The sequence below is a fragment of the Phoca vitulina genome, unplaced genomic scaffold (genome assembly GCF_004348235.1).
Source record: "Phoca vitulina isolate PV1807 unplaced genomic scaffold, GSC_HSeal_1.0 scaffold96, whole genome shotgun sequence".
In the NCBI taxonomy this organism is placed as follows: Eukaryota; Metazoa; Chordata; class Mammalia; order Carnivora; family Phocidae; genus Phoca; species Phoca vitulina.
The window spans coordinates 2,475,299-2,496,493 of record NW_022589799.1 but is presented as its reverse complement, the minus strand read 5'-3'; the positions used below and the strand labels follow the sequence as shown (position 1 = coordinate 2,496,493).

General features: G+C 44.2%; 1 protein-coding gene across 1 annotated transcript in view; it reads right to left on the bottom strand.

The window, feature by feature from the left end:
* Positions 1–4,395: 4,395 nt before the first annotated feature.
* The window catches only part of OTUD7B (OTU deubiquitinase 7B), a 52,102-nt gene continuing 35,302 nt past the window's right edge, over positions 4,396–21,195 (bottom strand). The window contains 10 exon segments of the mRNA XM_032397039.1: positions 4,396–4,767; positions 4,769–5,605; positions 6,981–7,065; positions 8,215–8,329; positions 8,958–9,107; positions 9,528–9,655; positions 11,589–11,701; positions 15,948–16,075; positions 17,453–17,554; positions 19,218–19,445. Coding sequence (XP_032252930.1) covers positions 4,396–4,767; positions 4,769–5,605; positions 6,981–7,065; positions 8,215–8,329; positions 8,958–9,107; positions 9,528–9,655; positions 11,589–11,701; positions 15,948–16,075; positions 17,453–17,554; positions 19,218–19,445 — 2,258 coding nt within the window.

The window sequence follows — 21,195 nt, the reverse complement described above, 5'->3', positions numbered from 1 at the left end:
GAGTGACTCACAAGATGAGTCACAGATCCAGTTATAAGCACAGAAAGAGGCCAACGTCCTCCCCACACCCCACTGCTCTCCGGTTACCGTCAGCCAGCTTCCGTTCCTCTTTCCTAACCCCCCTAACCCACGTGGCCAGTGAAGGGCGGTGGCATGGATAAAGTCTACATGAGGAGGTCATAATAAATATTTTGTTAAGCTACTTAAAGTACAGGGGCAAAACACCCTGCTATCTGCAGGCTGGGTATCGACAAAGTGAAAGAGACAGGAGTGCCTGTCTGACTCACTGAATCTGCAGTTGAAGGGCCTGGAGGGAAAAAGAAATTAGAAAAATCTGAGATGCAGGTGATTCCAGGCGGGGAAGGGGCTTCCAAGTCTGTCTTCTCATCTGTGCCTGGGGCACTGACTGCTTGGAGAAAGAAGACGACTGGTGTCTGAGGGGACAGTCATCACTGAAGCGCCTTAATGGGAAAGACAAATGTGACTGGAGCCTTGGATGTGTGTGGCTGTTTAGAAAGGAGACCATTCGGAACCAGTTCCATTTTTTCTGCCTCTGTATCACTTCCCAAATACACGATATGAAGTCATTGCTAACTTTTGTTTTATTGGTCTGTAAGCTTTAGTTGTGCTTGAGAAGAAACCGAGCCAAGAAGAGAGGGAGAGTACTTCCCTCCAGGCCCTGTGTAGCACCAAGTTTCACACCATCCCCACTCCATAAAGAGACTGAATCTTTAAAAAAAAAAAAAAAGTTTTGATATAATCTTTTTATTTTGTTGACAGGATCCAGTATGAGGGAAAAACTTTTGATTAAATCTTGTAACTCCCAATAAAACGACACAGATTAAGGTAGGAATTTGGAGACCTATCCTATAGTATACTTGCTCCGTCAAGGCTGGGGTGGACAATGTAGGGTGGAGGGGTAGCACTGTCTTAAGAGGGGAAAAATAAGAACCCCAAATATTTCCCTCTCCAATAAAAACCTCAGTAGGTACCCCAATGCCCTGGATTAAAGGAACTAAGTGCACTTATTTAAGCCTGAGAGATCCCATCCCTCAGCCAGGGTGACAGGATCTGCCTCCCCCTTCAGCCACATACCCATCCTTAACCAAGGAATTTTTGCTCATTTTGGGTGCACGTCATGTCCCCCCTCCTCCCCTCTCCCAGCACAGTAACTGCATGGGCTTGCCTCTTCCACCCCCTCATCTTCCCAAAATACCACAAACCAACCAGAGTCTGTTTTCATTTCCCAGGCATTATTCCTTCACCCTCCATCCCACAAAACCCCCTCAAAGAATAAAGCAAAACAGTCTTTACTCATCCCTACTGAAAAACATCCATTGACTCAGGGCCCGTCATCCTTAGAATGGAGAATTTTTTTTTTTAATGCCTCAATATATAGTTACCTTCCCAAATTAAACAAAAATAATTTATTGCTGAATAAAAAGCTACAGGGCCTAAATAAAGCCCTATTTTATCATATTCACTCCTAAGCAACCCCCCAGAATTTCTACCTTTTTTATTTGAAAAGAGGTCAAATAAATTGGGATTGGTTAGTTTATAAATCAAAACAAAAACAAACATGACACAAGGTTTCTGTTTTTGTTCATTTGTCCTCAGTTTTTAAAAACAAAAGTATTAGCTAGAATCTAATAACAAATCAAATCCAAACACAGCAGTCCAATGGAGAATTAAAACTTTCCTGGCTTTACTCTCTGGGAAAACCCCTGGTCTGTTCCCATTCCTATCGGTCCAGGCCAGAATCCTATGCTGGAGATGGGCGCCTCCGGGAAAGCTAGGTGAGCTGTGCCAGGTGTGAGCTGGAGCCACCTGTTGCGTGGGCACACTTAGGGGATGGAAGCTCACGAGGTGATGGTCTCACCAGTGCTGTTCTAGCCCCAGAGACAGGGTGAGGTGAGCAAGGCACTCACTTCGGGCACAAAATTTAAGGGGTGCCCCAAAACTCAATAACCAACATACTATCTTAATGCAGTATTTTTTGAACATCAAAACCAATGTAAAATATCCACAATGAACTAAGTATCAAAATTGTAAGGACAGGATTCAACCCCATACTTGCTCAATTCAGCTTATTTCCCTCACCTTAATCTCAGTCTTATTGGATCCTTCTTTAAGATTTTGATATTTTATTCATCATGGAGTTTTCCCGTATTGTATTTTAAATACTGCATTAACATGGTATTTATCTTAATCACTGAGTTTTTCAGTACCCCTTAAAGTTCTGTACCGAGGGGAGTACTCATCTTGTACTAGTCCCAGCCCTGGCCAAAAATATGTACATCCCCTCCTATGGAATCTATCTCCTTTGACCCCAGTGCTTCCTGAAAACCATTCTATTTTCAAATAAAAGCCTAAGAATTAATAGCCATATGAAATGATTAAATCGACTATCAGATTTGAAAAATGAGTGACTTTCAAGTCTGCTGAAGAAAGAGGAATCTTTCTAAACTCTGAGCAGTTCCAATGAAGAGGACAGTCTTGGGGGACATGGGATGACAACTTTCCTGATTGGGCAGAAGCAACATATGGCAATTACAGGTCCCCAACACACACACACACACACCCCTAGCCCACATCCGGTTTAGAGCAAATGTGGGGATGCCATTCCGTGAGATGGGTTAGGAGTACATACCTCAAAAGAGAAATCCACATACAGAAAAACAGCCCCGATTAACACTCTGGACACTTAAGTACACTTATTCCCCTTCTTCATATGCACCCAGGAGTGTATACAATTGCATAGTTGATTTTTTTTTTCCCCAGAAAAAAAAAAAAAAGAAAAAAAGAAAGAAAAAGGAAAATTGGCCCAGGATAGGTCCTCCAGTTTAAAGCTCTTAGAAATGGTGCTGGCCAGAGTAAAGGCTGTCCAGACTTGTGCTTTGTGCAAAATGCAAAGGAGCTCCCCCTTCTGTGTCCATAGGCCCACTCCCACCCTCTGGGGAAAAGGGCTGAGTCAGGGAAAGGGGGAAACCCAAAGACAGATCAGCTCATTGGGAGTAATCTGTGATCTGTGGTTACAGTTCACTAAAATATATTTCTCTAACTACCTTTTTATAAATTGCCCCTAACCCCTACCCCCGTGTTTCAACATCAATCCTATTATCAAAAATATGTCTTCTTACAAAGTATTTTTTTTTCTTATTTTAATAAACTAACCACAGATTAAGGTCAGCTATGGCTTAACAAAAGAAGCCGGGATGTTAAGTTCATTCTCCAAAAGTAGAGAGGAAGGAGAAAGAATCACTTACATAGGAAGAAAAAAAAAATCATTTTTTAAAATGTTTTTGCTCACTGGGGTCGTTTTGTTTCTTTTCCTTAAAAAAAAAAATAGTCAAAATAAGTTGCTTTCTACAGAAACACAGCAGCAGAGGATGGTTTTTGGTTTTGTTTGAAACAGTCTGGCCAAAGGTATGTCCTGCTCCTGCCCCCCAGGGTGCACTCACACCCCACTGTGTGGTTATTGCTAAGTAGTTACAAAGGATCACCTGGAGAAGATTCAGCCCACACAGCTGCTCTTCTCCTCACTCTTCCCTTCCCCTGAGGGAACTTTTTCTTTTTTTTTTTTTAAATAAAATTAAAGTCGTTAAAAAAAATCACAATCTTAACTTAGCTGAGCTCAGCCCTCAAAAAGGATGAGGAAAAGATACGGGGCAATCAGCAATCTCCTCTCGAACCAGAACAGATGACAGATGGCTATTTAGAAGAAATAAAACTTGAGAGGAAAAGGATTCCCCTTTTAAGTTCTTCCCTTTCCCATCTCAGTAAACGGATTTAAACTAACCCCCTCCTAATACGCACCTGTGAGGACACATTACTGCCTTGTCTTTCCAGATCCCTCAGGAGGAATTTGGCCAACCCTAATTTCTACCTTAATTCAAATCAACAGCAAATCTGTCTAATTCCCCAGTTTCCCTCCACACTCCCAACTCCACCGTCATGTGCTTTTTTCCAACCTACAAGAACTTTGGTCTGGTTTTTCTTTTATTGACTGAGAACCTCCTTTGCCTGCTCCTGCCCCGGACTTCTGCCCACCTCCCCACCCCCACACACTAAACCTTCCCCTCATTTCCCCTAGGTCCTGGGGTGTACCCAAGCAGTTATGAGACAGAATCACCATTTTTCCCCCTTGTACCTCCTCAGTCCCAGCAAGATTGACAAAGGGCTCGCGCGGCCCTCCAGGCACCGCCCAGCCCTGACCTGCTCTTGCCAGCCTGGCAGCTCTCCAGCGCGCGCACACACACTTCAGAAGTTCCTGGCCAGGCTCCCACTGACATTACTGCATTTGCCCCATCCGCATGGGGGCTGGGTCTTGATGAGCCAATGAGTTGAGCTTAACTCTCTTTGTTTAGCCCCCCTTGCCCTCCAAGGCTCCCCCCCTCAGAACCTGTGCACCAGCAGCTCCCCACCCGGTTCGCGCTCCCTCCTCCTCAGTTCTTCCCTGTAACAGCAGGAGCAGAAGTTGTTTGTCTCAGGGTGTCCATAGAAGCTGCAGTTCGGCTGTTTGCATTTGGTCTGGGTTGGAGGAAGCCCCCGGGGCCCTCCAGCCCATCCATCTGGCTCAGGGGGCTCTCTGTAGCCATTGCTGTAGGAATCAGCCACGCGGAACGGGGGTGGTAACAATGCACCCCTGTGAAGGCCATCCTTGGGGTGACTGCCTGGCTCCAGAGACGGGATGCAGTCCCGATGGGGGTAGGGCCGCCCTGGAGGGCACTGTCTGGGGAAGGTGGCATAGGGTGGTAGGCCCCCCCCCCCAAGGCCCCCCTGCCAGCTGCCTCCGGGGTTCCTGGCAGTGGGCTCCAGCCCCAGCAGGCCGCGGGACAGTAAAGCCCCCAGGGTAGCCAGCAGGGAATGCCACTGCCTTGGACTCTGCTGGGGGGGCAGTCAGCAACTCCTCCCCGCCATCTGGCTCTGGCTTTTTGGCTGGAGGAGGCCCACTCCCCACCGCTCCATTCAGGATCTTCCTCTCTGCCTCCTTCTGCTTCTGCTCGGCCAGGAATCTCTCCTCAGCATCAGAAAGGTACCGCTGGATCATCTCCTCCTGATACTGATGACGGTGACCCATCTTCAGGGTTCCAACAAAAATAAACTTCCCCTCCCCTTGCATTGCAATCCTCATAATGCTCAAGCTCTGCATCACTTCCTGGCTATACTTGCTCCCTCCATTACCAACAGACTCAGATGTGGGCTTCTCAGACACGGGCCCATCCCCCGCTGCCTCCTCCTTGCCACCCTTCCAGCTCTTCAGTGAGTTTTTCTTCTTCTTCTCCAGGGTCTCGGTGCCGCTGCTTACCCCCGACCCCGTTCCCACCCCTCCGGGCTTCGAGCCCTTGCTGGGCATCAGGCCTCCCATGTTCTTCTTGAGCTTGCTGCCCAAAGTTTTGCCAAAGCTGCCCAGTTTGTTGGCCACAGAATCTGCTCTCTTCTTGTCTTTCTCCCGACCTCGCTTGGACTTCTCTTTCCGCTTGCTGCCCTCATTGCTTGTAGAACTGCTGCCAACCGACTCCTTGTCTGATTCCCCAGACTCAGGAGTGGACCGGGGCTCATCTCCAGCTGAGGCTGTGGGGGACTCAGGTTGTGCCAGGGGAGCCTGGAGGATATAAGAACAGGATTACTCGTTGTCCCACTGGGCTGAGGCGAGGGAAGTCCCCTCTGGCCCCTCCATCTGGCTCACAGGGTCTGCTGCAGCATTGCTACAGGAATTAGCCCCGTGGAAAAGGGCTGATAACACCCCTGTGCACTCCATCCCTGGAGTGCCTGCCTAGTTCCAGCAAAGGGCCATTGTCACGGTGGGGAAGGGTCACCCGGGAGGGCACTGTCCTTCCCCAGCTCCAGTCAGCTCTCCCATGGACCAGGGAAAGATGTATCTAAATATCTAACTTTTATCTCACCCCCTGCAATTTGACTCCCTTCTGTTATAAGGAGGTAACAAAATGAAGCCTGACGTTCTTCTAGAGCAATGAGCAACTATACAATACATGGCGTCTGGGTAAGGAGGAAGAATATTCCTAGATACTAAAATATCCTTTATTATAAATTTCCCTCTCTTTTTTTAAGATTTTATTTATTTGACAGAAAGAGAGAGAGAGAGCACAAGCAGGGGGAGCGGCAGGCAGAGGGAGAGGGAGAAGCAGACTCCCCACTGAGCAGGGAGCCTGATGTGCTCAATCCCAGGATCATGACCTGAGCCTAAGGCAGACAGTTAACCAACTGAGCCACCCAGGCGCCTCTATTACAAATTTCTCTATGCCTAGGGTGCCTGGGTGGCTCAGATGGTTGGGTCCTGGGATTGAGCCCCATGTCACACTCCAAGCTCAGTGGGGAGTCTGCATCTCCCTCTCCCTCTGCCTCTCCCCCTGCTTGTGCTCCCTCTGTCTCTCTCTCTCAAATGAATAACATCTTTAAAAAACAAATTTGTCTATGCCAGATTTTGCCCAAAATTAATCTCAAGGAAGTCTTAACTAACCACAACCAACTCTAACCATTCTGCATCCCCTCAACTTTTAGACATTCAGCACTAGAGTCTGTCAGTCTGCCCTTGTTCCTGTATTCTTGTTCTATGGAGAATGATGATATCCTCAGAACCTATTAGATCAGTCTCTTAAGGAGACTTAAGCGATTCTGTCTCCTCTGGTACCCTCCACAGAAGTCTATACATATAAGGCTTGGGACAAACTAATGACGATCTCAAGTTCACCAAAAAGTCTAGAAAACTTTTCTTGAATGTGTTTTAGTATCACAAAGCAGAGCTGGAGAGGAGCTGTGGAAAATGGAGGTCACTAACAGGTAAGAAGGCAGGAAAAAGTGTCTTTTGGAACTCATCTGATATTTTCCAGTTATTACTAACCTTGAATCGTCAGCTACCACTCAGAAGCGATTCACAAGGAGACCACTGCCCAGTCTCCTTGTTCCCCCCGTCGCTGAAAACGGAGGACGTACAAGGGTGGGGTCGGAGAAGTCCTCACCTGTGCATCAGAGGACACTGGGATCCACTTCACATTCATGTAGCCATGCAGCAGATGCAATTTGACCTCCAGGGACAGGATTACACTGTGAAGAGGAGAAAGGAAGAATTAAAAATATCCTGTGACCTTTAAAAAGCAAAGCGTGTGATCCAGTTGGGAGGTAGAATGGGAGAGGGCTACATGGCTTGGGACTCAGACAAGGTGGGGTCTGAATTATAGCTCCACCAATTAGTACTAAGCTTTATGACCTTGAGGCAAGTCACTTCACCCTCCCTGGAACTCAGCTGGGGTTGATAATGGGCATAGATAATATCTACCCTGTAGGGTTGTTGTGAAGATTAAAATAGTACTGGAAAGGACCCAGCATAATGTCTGGAAAACAGGAAATACTTACTGAACAGTAGCCATTATTGTTGCTGGTGTAAATATTATTAAGAGGGAGCTTTTGATATTTAGGTGAGAACTTATTTTAAGAGCCATAAATTCTGAGTTTTTAAATGAAACCCTCTCAATTGGATCCCAGTGTCAGGAGCCCAAAGAAGGAAACACTGGGTAAGAGGTAAGGAAGGAGCTTTTACATCCATACCCTCTTCATAGGAAGCTATGGAGGGCACAGGCTGAGGACTAAACCTGCTTTGGGAGGTGGCAGGGAGGGGGGCTGGCAGAAAGAACATTTTTCTGGCTATTTAAATTCAGAAAGGCAACAATCCAAAGCAAACTAACTACTTCGGTCAATTATTTAAAAACCCCTCTCATGGAGTGCCTGGTTGGCTTAGTTGGTAAAGCGTGCAACTCTTGATCTTGGGGTTGTGAGTTCGAGCCCCATGTTGGGTGTAGAGGTTACTTAAAAAATGAAATCTTAAAAAAATTTTTAAATAAATAAAATAAAACACCTCTCACTTGGACTGGGAGAAAAAGTGTGACTTGATTATCCTGATTTTCTGATCACTGTTTTGGAGATTCTGGGATGTATCCCAGGAGAAGAACACTCCTCATACCATAAGGAAAGAACAAGTTGTGATCCCAGGATTTCCCTCTCTTTCATGGGGAGAAAAAGCAGGTGCATGCTGTAAGAATCCTGGTGCCCAACCTATCCCCCACGTCTCCATCTTCCCCAAAACACCGGAGCTAGGATGTGACTGTCTTGCCTCTGAGCTGAGGAAGAGTCCCTGGGGAAATGGATGCTGTATGTGGAAGAGACACTTAGCAGGTGGGAAGGCTATGCCCGCCTCACCTGGCCAATCGGACGTTGTCATTGTCATCTTTGCCCCACTCCCAGCCCTTTCCGGGGTCCACAGCAAAGTGCAAGGGCAGCAGCTTATGCTCTGAATCTGTAAGTGGGATCACAGCTGGGGAGGAAGAAACATGTCATCAAGGAGTCTCCTTAAGGAGACAGGAAGGCAACTGAACACAAACTGACTTCACTAAAGAGGAGGCTGGATCATATCAAAGGTCTTGAACTGAGCTCACTCAGTTTTCATATGTGAATTACACTGGCATCAAAAACAGACAGACTGGTTTTCCCTTACTAGCCAACACACAATTTAGGCCACTAATCTCCACGACTCCCCCCCAGTCAGTCAACAAACACTCATGATGTTCTTGCCAGTTAATGTGGATTCAAAAAATTCAAAGTCATTATTAAGACAAATACAGCAGGGGCGCCTGGGTGGCTCAGTCGCAAAGCATCACTTGGAAGGTTCTATGACCTTAATACACACACTCAACTCCAGAACAGGGAGCAGCAAATACAGGCAGGCTACTGTGTTTTTCCCCAAAGCTCTTTGTCAAAATGTATTTATTTTTAATTTAAACACCCTGGCGTATCTTTAGCTTAGTAAAACAGTATCAGTGTGCACTGTCTGGGCTTGCATGTCACTTAGTTCTTCCCTCCTATACTCTCTCCTATTTAAGTTTTTCCAAGTGAAAATAAAGCAGACCAAAAGACACCAAAGACACCAACATCGCATTCAGCACCTTGTTCCTTGGCATTCTCCTTCTGCTCCATGGACACAAGTGCAGAAAAGTGGGCTTGATCATAGGCGAGCACCAGAGGGGAGCGGTGACACTGGCTGGCTGGAACCTCCAAGGGCAGATAGATTCCCCCAAAGGGAATAGGGGCGAACGCTGCAGCAACCACAAAGACTGTTATTCAGGATGTGTTCTAGCCTAGAGGGCAATCCCCACACCCCACTCTTCCAAGGGAGTTCCCCCTTTTACTCACTCTAACCCCTAGTTAATCATTCTATCTATTTATTTATTTATTTATTTTAAAGATTTTATTTATTTATTTGACAGAGAGAGACACAGCAAGAGAGGGAACACAGGCAGGGGGAGTGGCACAGGGAGAAGCAGGCTTTCTTAAGAAGCCTCATCAATTAACCCCAACTGCTTTGCTCTCGATCTCTTGAGAATTTTGCATTGTCCTAATGTATACCTTGTTTCTCCCCTTCCTTCCCTCCATATAGCCCCTTCCTTCCCTCCTCCCAGTGCTTAGCCCAAGGCTCTGCAAATAGAAGGTGCTCAGGACAGCGAGGACTGACTCACCTTCCCCACCAGAGTCCCTCAGCATGGTGTCGGCCACGACGACTATGGGCCTCCTAAGCACATGGGCAAGGACAAAGACGTGGAATTCTTCTAGGCTCTCATATACAGGTTCCTCTGAACTCTCCACCCTAGAGTTGCAGGAGGGGAGAGAGTGGAAGGGGTGCCGCAGAGGGGAGAGGGAAGAAACCCAAACAAGACACCCCTGAAGACCAGTTCTACAAAGAGGAAAAAGAGGAATGCCCTTTCCTGGTTTTCTTTCCTTCTTTCTTTCTTTCTTTTTTTTTTTTAAGATTTTATTTATTTATTTGACAGAGAGAGACACAGTGAGAGAGGGAACACAAGCAGGGGGAGTGGGAGAGGGAGAAGCAGGCTTCCCGAGGAGCAGGGAGCCCGATGCGGGGCTCGATCCCAGGACCCTGGGATCATGACCTGAGCCGAAGGCAGATGCTCAATGACTGAGCCACCCAGGCACCCCCTTTTCCTGGTTTTCTAATCTTAAAGCTGCCATGGACATAGCTGATTATTTTATGCTACAGTGGCTCTTTCTACTCCCGTTTCAGAGATGGGGAAATCCAAGAAAAGAGATTTGAAGGCCCTAAGGCTAAAATAGTGTTAGGAATCTGGAGGTAATCCCTCCGTTAAAACCAATCTTGTTCAATAGGCTTCCCCTATTTGCTTTATCATGTAGCTCAGGACACAACTGTGTAGCCTCACTTTACCCACAACCACCCACACATCACATGTATCATGTCCTACAAAAAAAAAAAAAAAAGAAAAATTCCTCTTCTTATCTTCCCTTACGTGAAGAACAGCATCTCACCCTCACCATATCTACCTAGTAGCCTAATCAGAAATCTGTGAAATAGTTACTCTTCTTTATCTTTCATCTTAATTAATCACCTGGCTTGACTGATTCCATCTCTTACGTGTCTCTCGTATCTATCTCCTCCAGCCTGTCTGCAGCCCACCACTCTTGTTCACACCCATGGCCTCTCTCCTGGATTACTACAACTGCACCCAGTCTCAATGCCCTCCACTTCATCACCCGCTCTGCTAGCAGTGTGTTCAAATACACGAATTTGCTCCTGTCACCAGCATACACACAATTCAGTGGCTTCCTGACCCCAACAGCAATGTTATTCAACACTGGGTACTTGGTACAAATGCAGATTTCTGGGCCATAGCTCAGTCCAACTCAACTGAACTTCCTTAGGGTGGAGGTCCCCAAATCTGCACTTTAACAAGCCTCCCAGATTATTCTTATGCACAATAAAATCTGGATAGGTTATAATTTTTAACTTTATGTTACAGAAAATTTCAAAATTTTAAACATTCAAAACTAGAAAGAATATTATACCTAAACTCTCACGTATCCATCACCCAGCCTCAACAATTATAAAACACATGGTCAATGTTGTTTCACCTAGACCTTGATCTAGTTCCCTATTAGCCCCCACCCTCACCCCACCCCACCAGATTATTTTGAATCAAATCCTAGTATCATTTCATCCATAAATTTTTCAGTTTCTATCCCTAAATAAAGGACTCCTTTTAAAAACAACCACACAACCATTAATATCACACTTTAAAAAAAATTAACAATAATTAAACATGTAGACATTGTTCACGTTTCCCCAGCTGTCTTATAAATGTCCATACATTCCCACTGGTTGATTTGTCTAAGTGTCTTTAAACTTAGGTTCCCTCTCCCTTTCTATTTTCCTTGCAATATATTTATTGAGAAAACTGAATCATGTCCTATAATTTCTCAAAGTCTGATTGGATATGATTTTAATTCCTCAGCATGGTACAACAGAAACCTCAGCATGGCACACAAAACTCTGGTTATCCAGCCTCATCTAGCACTCTATACCATACACTCTGTATTCTGGCAATGCCCAGCTCTTGTAGTTCCTAGAACATACGATGCTGTTACACCCTTCTGTGCCCTTGCCACAGCCCCTCTCTTCCCTTCTAACGTCCTCTGAGCAAGAAGTTCTTTGGACACTGAGGACTCAGTAAAGATTCCTTCCTACCCCCAACCACGTTAGCCATACTTACCCACCACAGTTGGCTCCATTGGAACCTAGATGCATGCGGGGTTCACTCGAGGCAAGCTTGATCAGCTCATTCCATTCCTTCTGCCATTCATCCTCTGTGTACAGCAGGCCTGACTGCGTGAAAGACAGGCAGGGGAGACCAAGCAGTTAGAGGCTAGGTGCGCAAGGCAGCAGCTATTCAACTCACTCACAGTGCCCCACTCCCTATTCTCTTAGCACTTGGCTTACACCGTGTACTACAAAGTGAAATCTCTTCTCCCTTTCCTAGTCAAGGTCCACAAGAGAAGAGTCTATGATCTCTCTTACACTTCTTTTCCGGCCATTCTTTTCCGGCCCATTTCAGTCCAGCCTACACCCCTTGCCCCATTTACACCACTTCACCTAACTGACTCTGGCAAAGGACAATGACCTTCTCTTTGGTTCTCATCTTTCTTAGTCTTCAGGTAGCATTTCAACTCATTAAACTTCCTTCTCCTTCAGCTTCTGCAACACTACTTTCTCCTATCTCTCTCAACTCTGTCTACCCTAGCAGTATGGGTGTTGTGTCAATAATATTAACAGCTTTGGTTCCTTCTGGGTGATCTCTTCTACTGCCATAATCTTATCTACTGCCATCTATATGCTCAAGATGCTAAAATCTCCCTCTCCATCCCAGACCTCCTCTTAATTTCTATATTCACATCCAGCTGCCTACTGAAGATTGCCACCTGCCCATGACTGCCTCAAACTCTATACAGTCAAAACCTGAACTTCTACCTCTTCCAAAACCCACTCTTCTTCCTATATTCCTGCCTTAGTGAATTGCACTGAATATCACCCAAACACCCAAGCTAGAAACGAGGGACTTACTGAAGACTCCTCTCCTTTTACCCACCCCACACCTGGATTCCTTAGTCAACAATTATTAAGCATGAACTACTGTAATGGACCCTTAACTGGTTTTACTACTTCCAGTCAAGCATTCCTCTGATCCATTTTCTACAATGTTACCAGAAAGATTTCTCTAAAATTAAAATCTGATCTTTGCTTCCTGCTACAAATTATCTTAAGAACCATCATGACCTGGGGCACCTGGGTGGCTCAGTCAGTTAAGCGTCTGCCTTCAGCTCAGGTCATAATTTCAGGGTCCTGGGATCGAGCCCTGCATTGGGCTCTCTGCTCAGGGAGTCTGCTTCTCCCTCTGCCCACCCTGCCCCTGCCCTGCTCATGCTCGCTTGCTCTCTCAAATAAATAAAATCTATTAAAAAAAAAAAAAAGAACCATCATGACCTTTTAGATATAGTTCAAAATCCTTAAGTGTAGCATACAAAGTCCACTTCCTGGCCCCTACCCACCTCTCTAACACATCATTTAATTAGCTGTAGTTCCTTGAATGCACTGCGTTGCTTTGTACTTGAGCTTTTGTCTAGCTTGTTCCTTCTGCTTGGAGCAGCCCACTCCCTATCCACCTGGTGAATAATTTCTCAACTGTCAGGAGAGAACTCAAGTATCTTCTTTATGAAGCCTTTCCTAAATCTTCCTGGAAGACCCACTCCTTCCTTTTTGCCCTCCCTCCTCAACTGCTATACAGACTTTATCACAGTTGGTACAATTATGTATTTACATGTCCATCTCCAACTACTACTCTTAAGGGCTAGGACCATGTTTCAGACAATATGCTAGTGCCTATGATATGATCAGTAATTAATAAATACATGCTGAGTGAAACTATAACTTTTATCAAGGGGATTGGAGAAGTGGTACAAACAATTTAAAAATACCATTTGCCTTTAGGATGTATATGATAATTTGGCAGACAAGTCTATGTTGTTAATTGTATTTGGCTTACATTAGTATTTAAATGAGTTTATACTGCTTAAACACACATTGACAGTAGAAAGAATCACACTGAAAATATGAGGGGCATGAGGAGCAAATTTAAGAAGAATTAAAGAGCTGTTTTAGCACATTTTACTTTTTTTTTTTTTTTAAGATTTTATTTATTTATTTGAGAGAGAGCGAGAGACAGCATGAGCAGAGGGGAGGGGCAGAGGGAGAGGGAGATCCCAGGACCCTGGGATCATGACCTGAGCTGAAGGCAGATGCTTTACCAACTGAGCCACCCAGGTGCCCACATTTTACTTTAATAATAACAAAATGACAAAGTTATGTTCTCTTTGTAAAATGCTGTAACGAAGCTTCTCAATTAAAAATAAAAAGAACAATGCACAGGCAGTAATGTACTGACTGGGTGCTCTGGTCACTCTTGTCTTCCTCTCACCTATTTCAGCTTCCTGTTTTCATACATGCAGCCACTAGGTGGCGTATCCTGCCAGCCTGAAAATGTCCTTACTGGTTTTGACTTTTTTGTTGTTGTTGTTTATTCATTTAAACAATCTCTACACCCAAGGTGGAGCTCAAATTCATGACCCCCAGGTCAAGAGCCGCATGCTCTACCTACTGAGCCAGACAGGCGCCCCAACCTTATTGGGCTTGACCACTAATTTCAACAGAAAACAAGAAGGCCTGGGAAATCAAAACCAATTTAGTTCCTATGGAGTTTGGTCCTGATTTAAAGAAGCATCCCAGTCCCTCATGCCTCCCTCCATTCCTATGCCTAAGGTGCAGCATAATGCTATAAATAGTCTCAACTAAAACAATTCTCTAGGCCACATTTCCAATATGGAACTTTTAATGTGCTGGGCCAAAGGAGTAAAATATTGCTCCTTTGATAGCCACTACTCTCTATGCATGTATTTCCACTGGGGACTCTGAGGGGGAACAGGTGGCTGACCAAGAACAGAACTTGGGTATTTCTGGGTCTCCTGGCTAAAGCCATAATAATCTAGCCCCACCTTTAAAATAACTACAATAGCTTAATAGCTGGAATTGGGCATACCTATTCTCTGACTGTTGTTGTCACTTCTACTTAATAGCTGAATGCTCTAGTTCAGCCTTTTCTTGACTCTGGAGTGTCAAATGTAAGGTTCAGGGATGGTGTGAATTCAATAGTGAGGAAGGCAAACTTTAGGCTGGCTCTAGCTTAAGCAAAAGAAGCTCTCCACAAGGTCCAGCTCAGCTCACCAAGGAGCCATGGGACTTGGCAGTAATAAAGAATGCCATTTACTTGGCCTTGCCCCTGTGCATTTATTTCCCTCAGGAATCCTCTGGGGCAGATTGGCTGATCAAAGACTCCATTCTGAGCTTAATACCATCCTAATTTTAACAATTGCGCTCTTTGTTTTTAAGAGAGAAACATGACACATTCTACCTTCATATTTTAATCTTCAGGATATAAAATTCTAATAACTAAAAAAACTCTCTTAGTTCTATATAATGGCCAGTTATGACAGAGCAATAAAAGGCAACAAGAAAGAAGATGGAAAGAAAAAGGAAAGTTTCTGAAGAGACAGTCCCATATTTATGCCAGAGGACCTAGTCATATACATGGCAAAAAAAAAGATATTCACAAAAAGCACAAGATAAACACAGAAGACAGAGAACCAGGGGAAAAGGAAAGAGGGAGACCTGTTACTTTATGTAAGTGTACAGTGTCATTATTAAAGTGAGGGGTCGGCAAACTCTTTTATTGCTCCATCGTAATTGCAGACAGTAAATCTTTTAGGCTTTGTGGGCCATATGCAACTACTCTATTCTGCTGCTGTTCTATTCTACAACAAGGAAAGCACTTAACATAAACAAACATACGTAAATGAATGGGGAGGGCTGTGTTCCAATAAAACTTTTTTTTTTTTTTTTACAAAACTGTTGGTGGGATTTGTCCCACAGGCCAGTTAGCTCAACCCGTTACGGGGATGGAAAGTACAAACAGTCCATTGTTACTTTCTTATACAAAAACAGTCTCAATATCTGCTGAACTCCTGAGAAGTACCATTCAAACTCAATTTAACAGGCATGTTTTTAAAATTTTTAAAAAACAAACCGAGTATATGAAAAGCAAATAGTACATACAGCCAACAAAATTTTTAAGCATTTACATTTCTGTAAGAATTGAAAACATAAGTCCTTAAAAACTGGTCTAAGCCTTATTATAAGCAAAAAACCCCAAAACAATACAAAAATCCTGTGGACTTATCATATCTTATTTTGCAAAAGATTTCTACTGAAGACCTGGCATCTATCAGGTAAGAAGCACAATGTTAGCTACCTCCTCTGTGGGTCTCAGCTTCCCCATACTAGTTCTCATGACTATATCAGACAGGCATGGGCCCTGTGGTGTCTTCTGCATTTTCTACAATTTCCAGGATTACCAGGGGAGTACCACCAATTAAGCACCAGGAGACACTGCCTACTGGTACACACTGAGCATTTCCTGTAGCTAACTCTGGGGGACAAGGTGCTCCCACCCAAACTCCCTCACCTCTTTATTCTGCTGTGTTTGCTGCCACCTCCAGCGCCGTTTTAATGCTTCCTTCTCGGCTCCTTTATCCATCAGCGCATACAAAGCTTTCCGCAGCATCAAGTCCCGATCATGGAAACCCCACATGCCTGTGGCAAGAAAACATACCAGTAGGACACCTTACATTTATTAATTATGATGCACATACCCTAGCATCAAGGAAATCAGGCTGAAGGCCAGGTTCAAAGAAACCCCTGTAACTTAGGGGAGAGGTACTTAACAATGAGAGAAAAGATGTTCCTACTCTGGAGGTTCAGAAACTTCAAGAACTTAAAAGTGGGGGATCCACCACATCCTACAAACTCCTGACAGAAAGCCCCTTACTCATATGCAAGTCTAACAAACTAAAATACAGAGTAGCAGCAGAAAAGATGGGTCTGGCAAATGGCAATCAGCATTAAAGCTGGAGGGATGGTTGGAACATGAGGACTTTTTTAAAATCTAAGGCAACTACTGGGTATTTACCCCAAAGATACAAATGTCGTGATCCGAAGGGGCCCGTGCATCCCAATGTTTATAGCAGCAATGTCTACAACAGCCAAAATATGGAAAGAGCCTAGATGTCCATTGGCAGATGAATGGATAAAGATGTGGTGTATATATATACAATGGAATATTACGCAGCCATCAAAAAAAAAAATGAAATCTTGCCATTTGCAACAACGTGGGTGGAACTAGAGGGTATTATGCTAAGCAAAATAAATCAATCAGAGAAAGACAATTATCATATGATCTCACTGATATGAGGAATTTGAGAAACAAGACAGAGGATCATAGCGGAAGGGAGGGAAAAATGAAACAAGACAAAACCAGAGAGGGAGAGAAACCATAAGAGACTCTTAATCTCAAGAAACAAACTGAGGGTTCTGGAGTGGAGGGGGGTGGGAGGGATGGGGTGGCTGGGTGATGGACATTGGGGAGGGTATGTGTTATGGTGAGTGCTGTGAATTGTGTAAGACTGATGAATCACAGACCTGTACCCCTGAAACAAATAATACATTATATGTTAATAAAAATAAATAAATAAAATCTAAGGCAAAAAACACACCGAATTATAAATAAGTTTTATAATTAAACAAATCTCATAAAAACTGATGAAAATATCTTTTCTACATACCAAAAGAATAAATATTAAGTAGAATGATATACACACATAGCTTTATCTTGCTTACATACCTGCTGCTCAATACTTCTGGGGGATAGCTCTCAGAGAGGGACCCATGCTAAATCCTGTGTTCTCCATATTCTCTCTGAACAAGACTGAAAAGCCAGGGCAGGGCTCTCTTCCATCCCCTCTTGCATGCCCATGCCCCTGCACGCACGTGCACACACACACATACACACACACACACACGCTGTATGATCACTTCTGCCTAAGATCAAGGTTAGTGGATTAAGTCCTGCACATGAGATTTAATTCTATTGCTTCCTTTCTGAGGGTGCAGAACACCATTTTCAAGACTCACCCAGAGAGGCTGCATGCAGGAGGCAGTTTCCATCCCCAGTAGTTGCCAAAGGAAGCAGCCTCTGGCAGGTAGGGTCCACACTCACCCACCAGTTCAAACGCCCTACGGAAACAGAAGGAAAAGGAGAGGAGCAGATTATCCATAAAGCCCTTCCCAATTCCCTAGCTCTAAAACAGGTTCCAAACTTGCCTCCTCTAGGAAGCCTACCCAAAATACTGTTATTCCTTATACCTTCTTCACTTATACCTAGTCGATCAGAACCTGGAGAGCATGATTGGTGAGATCAGCAGTTCTTACATGGGGACCACTGATCTAACCAATATCCAAGGGGACATTTGGCAATATCTAGACATATGTTTGGTTGTCTAGTGGGGGGATGCCACTGGCATCTAGTGGGTAAAGGCCAGAGAGATTGATAAACATAATATAATGTACCAGGCAGCTCACACAACAAAGAATTATCTGGTCCTAAATGTCAACTGTGCTGAGATTGAGCAACTCTGGGTTAGATGATGGGGTCAAGGTCATAGGTTGAAATCTGTGTTGGCTACTTGGTCTGGCTGACTCCTTCACTTTGCTCAGGAGACCAGTAAACATCGTAACATTGAAGCTCAGCACAAATCCATCATCAGTAAAAGAAAAACAACCCAAAGCATGTATTCATGTCACGTAAGTATCATCTGCATATATGATAGCATGTCAGCTTGTATGTGGTATGACTTTAAAGACATGAGCAACAAGACAAAGCACATGAAACACCTTAGAAATTGAGTCTCAATTCTGTACAGTCATCCCACAACTGCTGATCCATTATTCACATGAGGAAAATATTTCATGAATCATGCTTAAAAGTTTTCTTGAATTACTGAAAAGTTGACAGAAAGAAAACTGGCCTATAATCTCACTAGCCAGATAACTTGTTAACTTTTTTTTTTTTTTTAAAGATTTTATTTATTTATTTGAGAGAGAGAGACACAGCGAGAGAGGGAACACAAGCAGGGGGAGTGGGAGAGGGAGAAGCAGGCTTCCCGCCGAGCAGGGAGCCCGATGCGGGGCTCGATCCCAGGACCCTGGGATCATGACCTGAGCCGAAGGCAGACGCTTAACGACTGAGCCACCCAGGCACCCCAACTTGTTAACTTTTTAAAAAACTATAAATAGATGCACACAGTTACTATAGAAGGGTACAAATGAAAAATGAAAGCTTCTTTCCCATGCCCCCACCTCCCAGCCCCCAGTCTTTCTTCTAAGTAAGTTTAATACCTGACTAGATTTCCCAGAATTCCCAGCAGCCTCGCCTACCATATTAACTAATTTTAACAGTAATTTAAGACAAACACAACTTTAAAGGTAAATAAATCTTCGGGGAAAGGCTCATATAAACAAATGGGACTTTTAAATTAATCACCATTGTACATCATCTATACTATTGGTTCTTTCTGGTCACAAGGGTGTTCCAGAGCCAATTATAACTCATTTGTACTTTTTTTGCCCCATGTATGGATTTTTAGGTATTGATTCCTGGGCCTTTCATGTGTATATCTGGTTTCCCTTCCATCAAACAGGAAATTTCCAGGGGAAAGTGTCTAATTTGTGTCCCGAAAAGAAGCACCTAGCTCAGTACATGTTGATCTTACTGACTCTTGACTTTGCAGTCAGCTCCCACATTTAGACAGGAAGCTACTGGTCAAGGCCAGCCCCTCCACGTGGCTGCCGGCAGGTGAAGAGCAGACGGAAGAGCCCAGGAAAAGAAGCACTCACTGACCTGCCTGTTCCAAGGCAACCAGCATGGACTGTTCAATAAGGTCTCTCTCTATGAAGCTGCGGAAGTCTTCGTTGTACACAGTGAGATCTGGAAGCTGGAAGGCACAGATGGGCATTTCCAGGGGGTGCTCACTGCTCCCCCCACCCCCACCATTGGAGGAGACATGGGACCGGGCCAGGGAAACAATGCTGGAGCTGGCGTGGGAGATGCCCCTAGACAGGCGTCTTTCTGCAATGAGAAATGGAGTTACCTTAGAACATACACAGCCCAGAGAACGTTCCGTTCCACTCATGTGGTGATGGTTACCTCTTGACATGGGTTACCTCTTCCAGGCAGGGAAAAACTGTGAGTCTCACTAGCTACCAAATTTCCCAACCTTCTTTCTCAATCCAAATACAGGTGGAGAAATATAGAAAGTAGTATTTTTTTTTTCTTTTTTTCCCCTTCTCTTTAAAGATCTCATTTATTTATCTGACAGAGAGAGACACAGCGAGAGCAGGAACACAAGCAGGGGGAGTGGGAGAGGGAGAAGCAGGCTTCCTGCCGAGCAGGGAGCCCGATGTGGGACTCGATCCCAGGATCCTGGGATCATGACCTGAGCCGAAGGCAGACGCTTAACGACAGCCACCCAGGCGCCCAGAAAGTAGTATTTCTGCAGGCACTTATATTAGCACCAAGTATACATTCCTCTTTCTACCCTTTTTAAAAGAATTTGCCTGAACTTGCCCCATGACTCTGTCTTCTTTCACTTCCCATTTCCCAACATAAAAGGGACTCATTCATTTGGCAACTTGGTCACTGTTTGGTAGGAAAAAGAGGGAATAAGGGAAATGGGGTTTCATTTGGCTCGGCTGAATCAAATAATCACTCTGATAATTTTCAGTTTTGGAGAATAAAGGAAAGAATTTCCATTATAGAAAATTAATAATAATAGGGGCGCCTGGCGGCTCAGTTGTTAAGCGTCTGCCTTCAGCTCAGGTCATGATCCCAGGGTCCTGGGATCGAGCCCTGCATCGGGCTCCCTGCTCAGCGGGGAGTCTGCTTCTCCCTCTCCCTCTGCCTCTGCCTTTCTCTCTCTCTCATGAATAAACAGATAAAATCTTAAAAAAAATTAATGATAAATCTTACACATCTGGAAACTTTCTTATCTACCATCGATAACATTCATTTACATTATTTACTACAACTTTTCTGGATTCATATTTATCAGAAAGCATAGGTACAGTCATTCTCACTTAACATGCCAGAGAGAGACAGTAATGTAGACAGTACCTCAAATTATTTTTTTTTTAAGATTTTATTTATTTATTTGTCAGAGAGAGAGGGAACACAAGCAGGGGAAGTGGCAGGGAGAGGGAGAAGCAGGCATCCCACTGAGCAAGGAGCCCAGTGCAGGACTCGATCCCAGGACCCTGGGATCATGACCTGAGCCAAAGGCAGACGCTTAACCGACTGAGCGACCCAGGTGTCCCTATTTCATTTGTTTTGGTTACATGGTACTTAAAATTCCCCAGCAGAGGGTCTGTGATCATAATCTGCTCAGTGTCATATTACAATTCATTTGCATGACTTCAGTTTATATATAAAGATTATCAAAAGCTAAAAATTGTATTGGGAAGTAGTTCTTAATCCAATACTTGTCAGAGATGACATACAAAGTAAGTCAAGATTTGTCTAAAGTTATTTTATAGTGATATTATTTCTTAAACTGTTTTTTTTTTTTAGGTATTTAAAAAGTATTATAAGCCCATGGTAAAAAATCAAAATACTATAGAAAGATGTACAGTATTACAAATAAATCTCCCCCTTATTCAAAATTTCTGATTCCTTCTCCAGAGGCAACCTTTTGGATCCTTCTAGAATTTTTTATGCACATAGAAACACATATAGCTTTGGGCGCCTGGGTGACTCAGTCAGTTAAGCAACTGACTCTTGGTTTCAACTCAGGTTGTGATCTCAGGGTCATGAGATAGAGCCC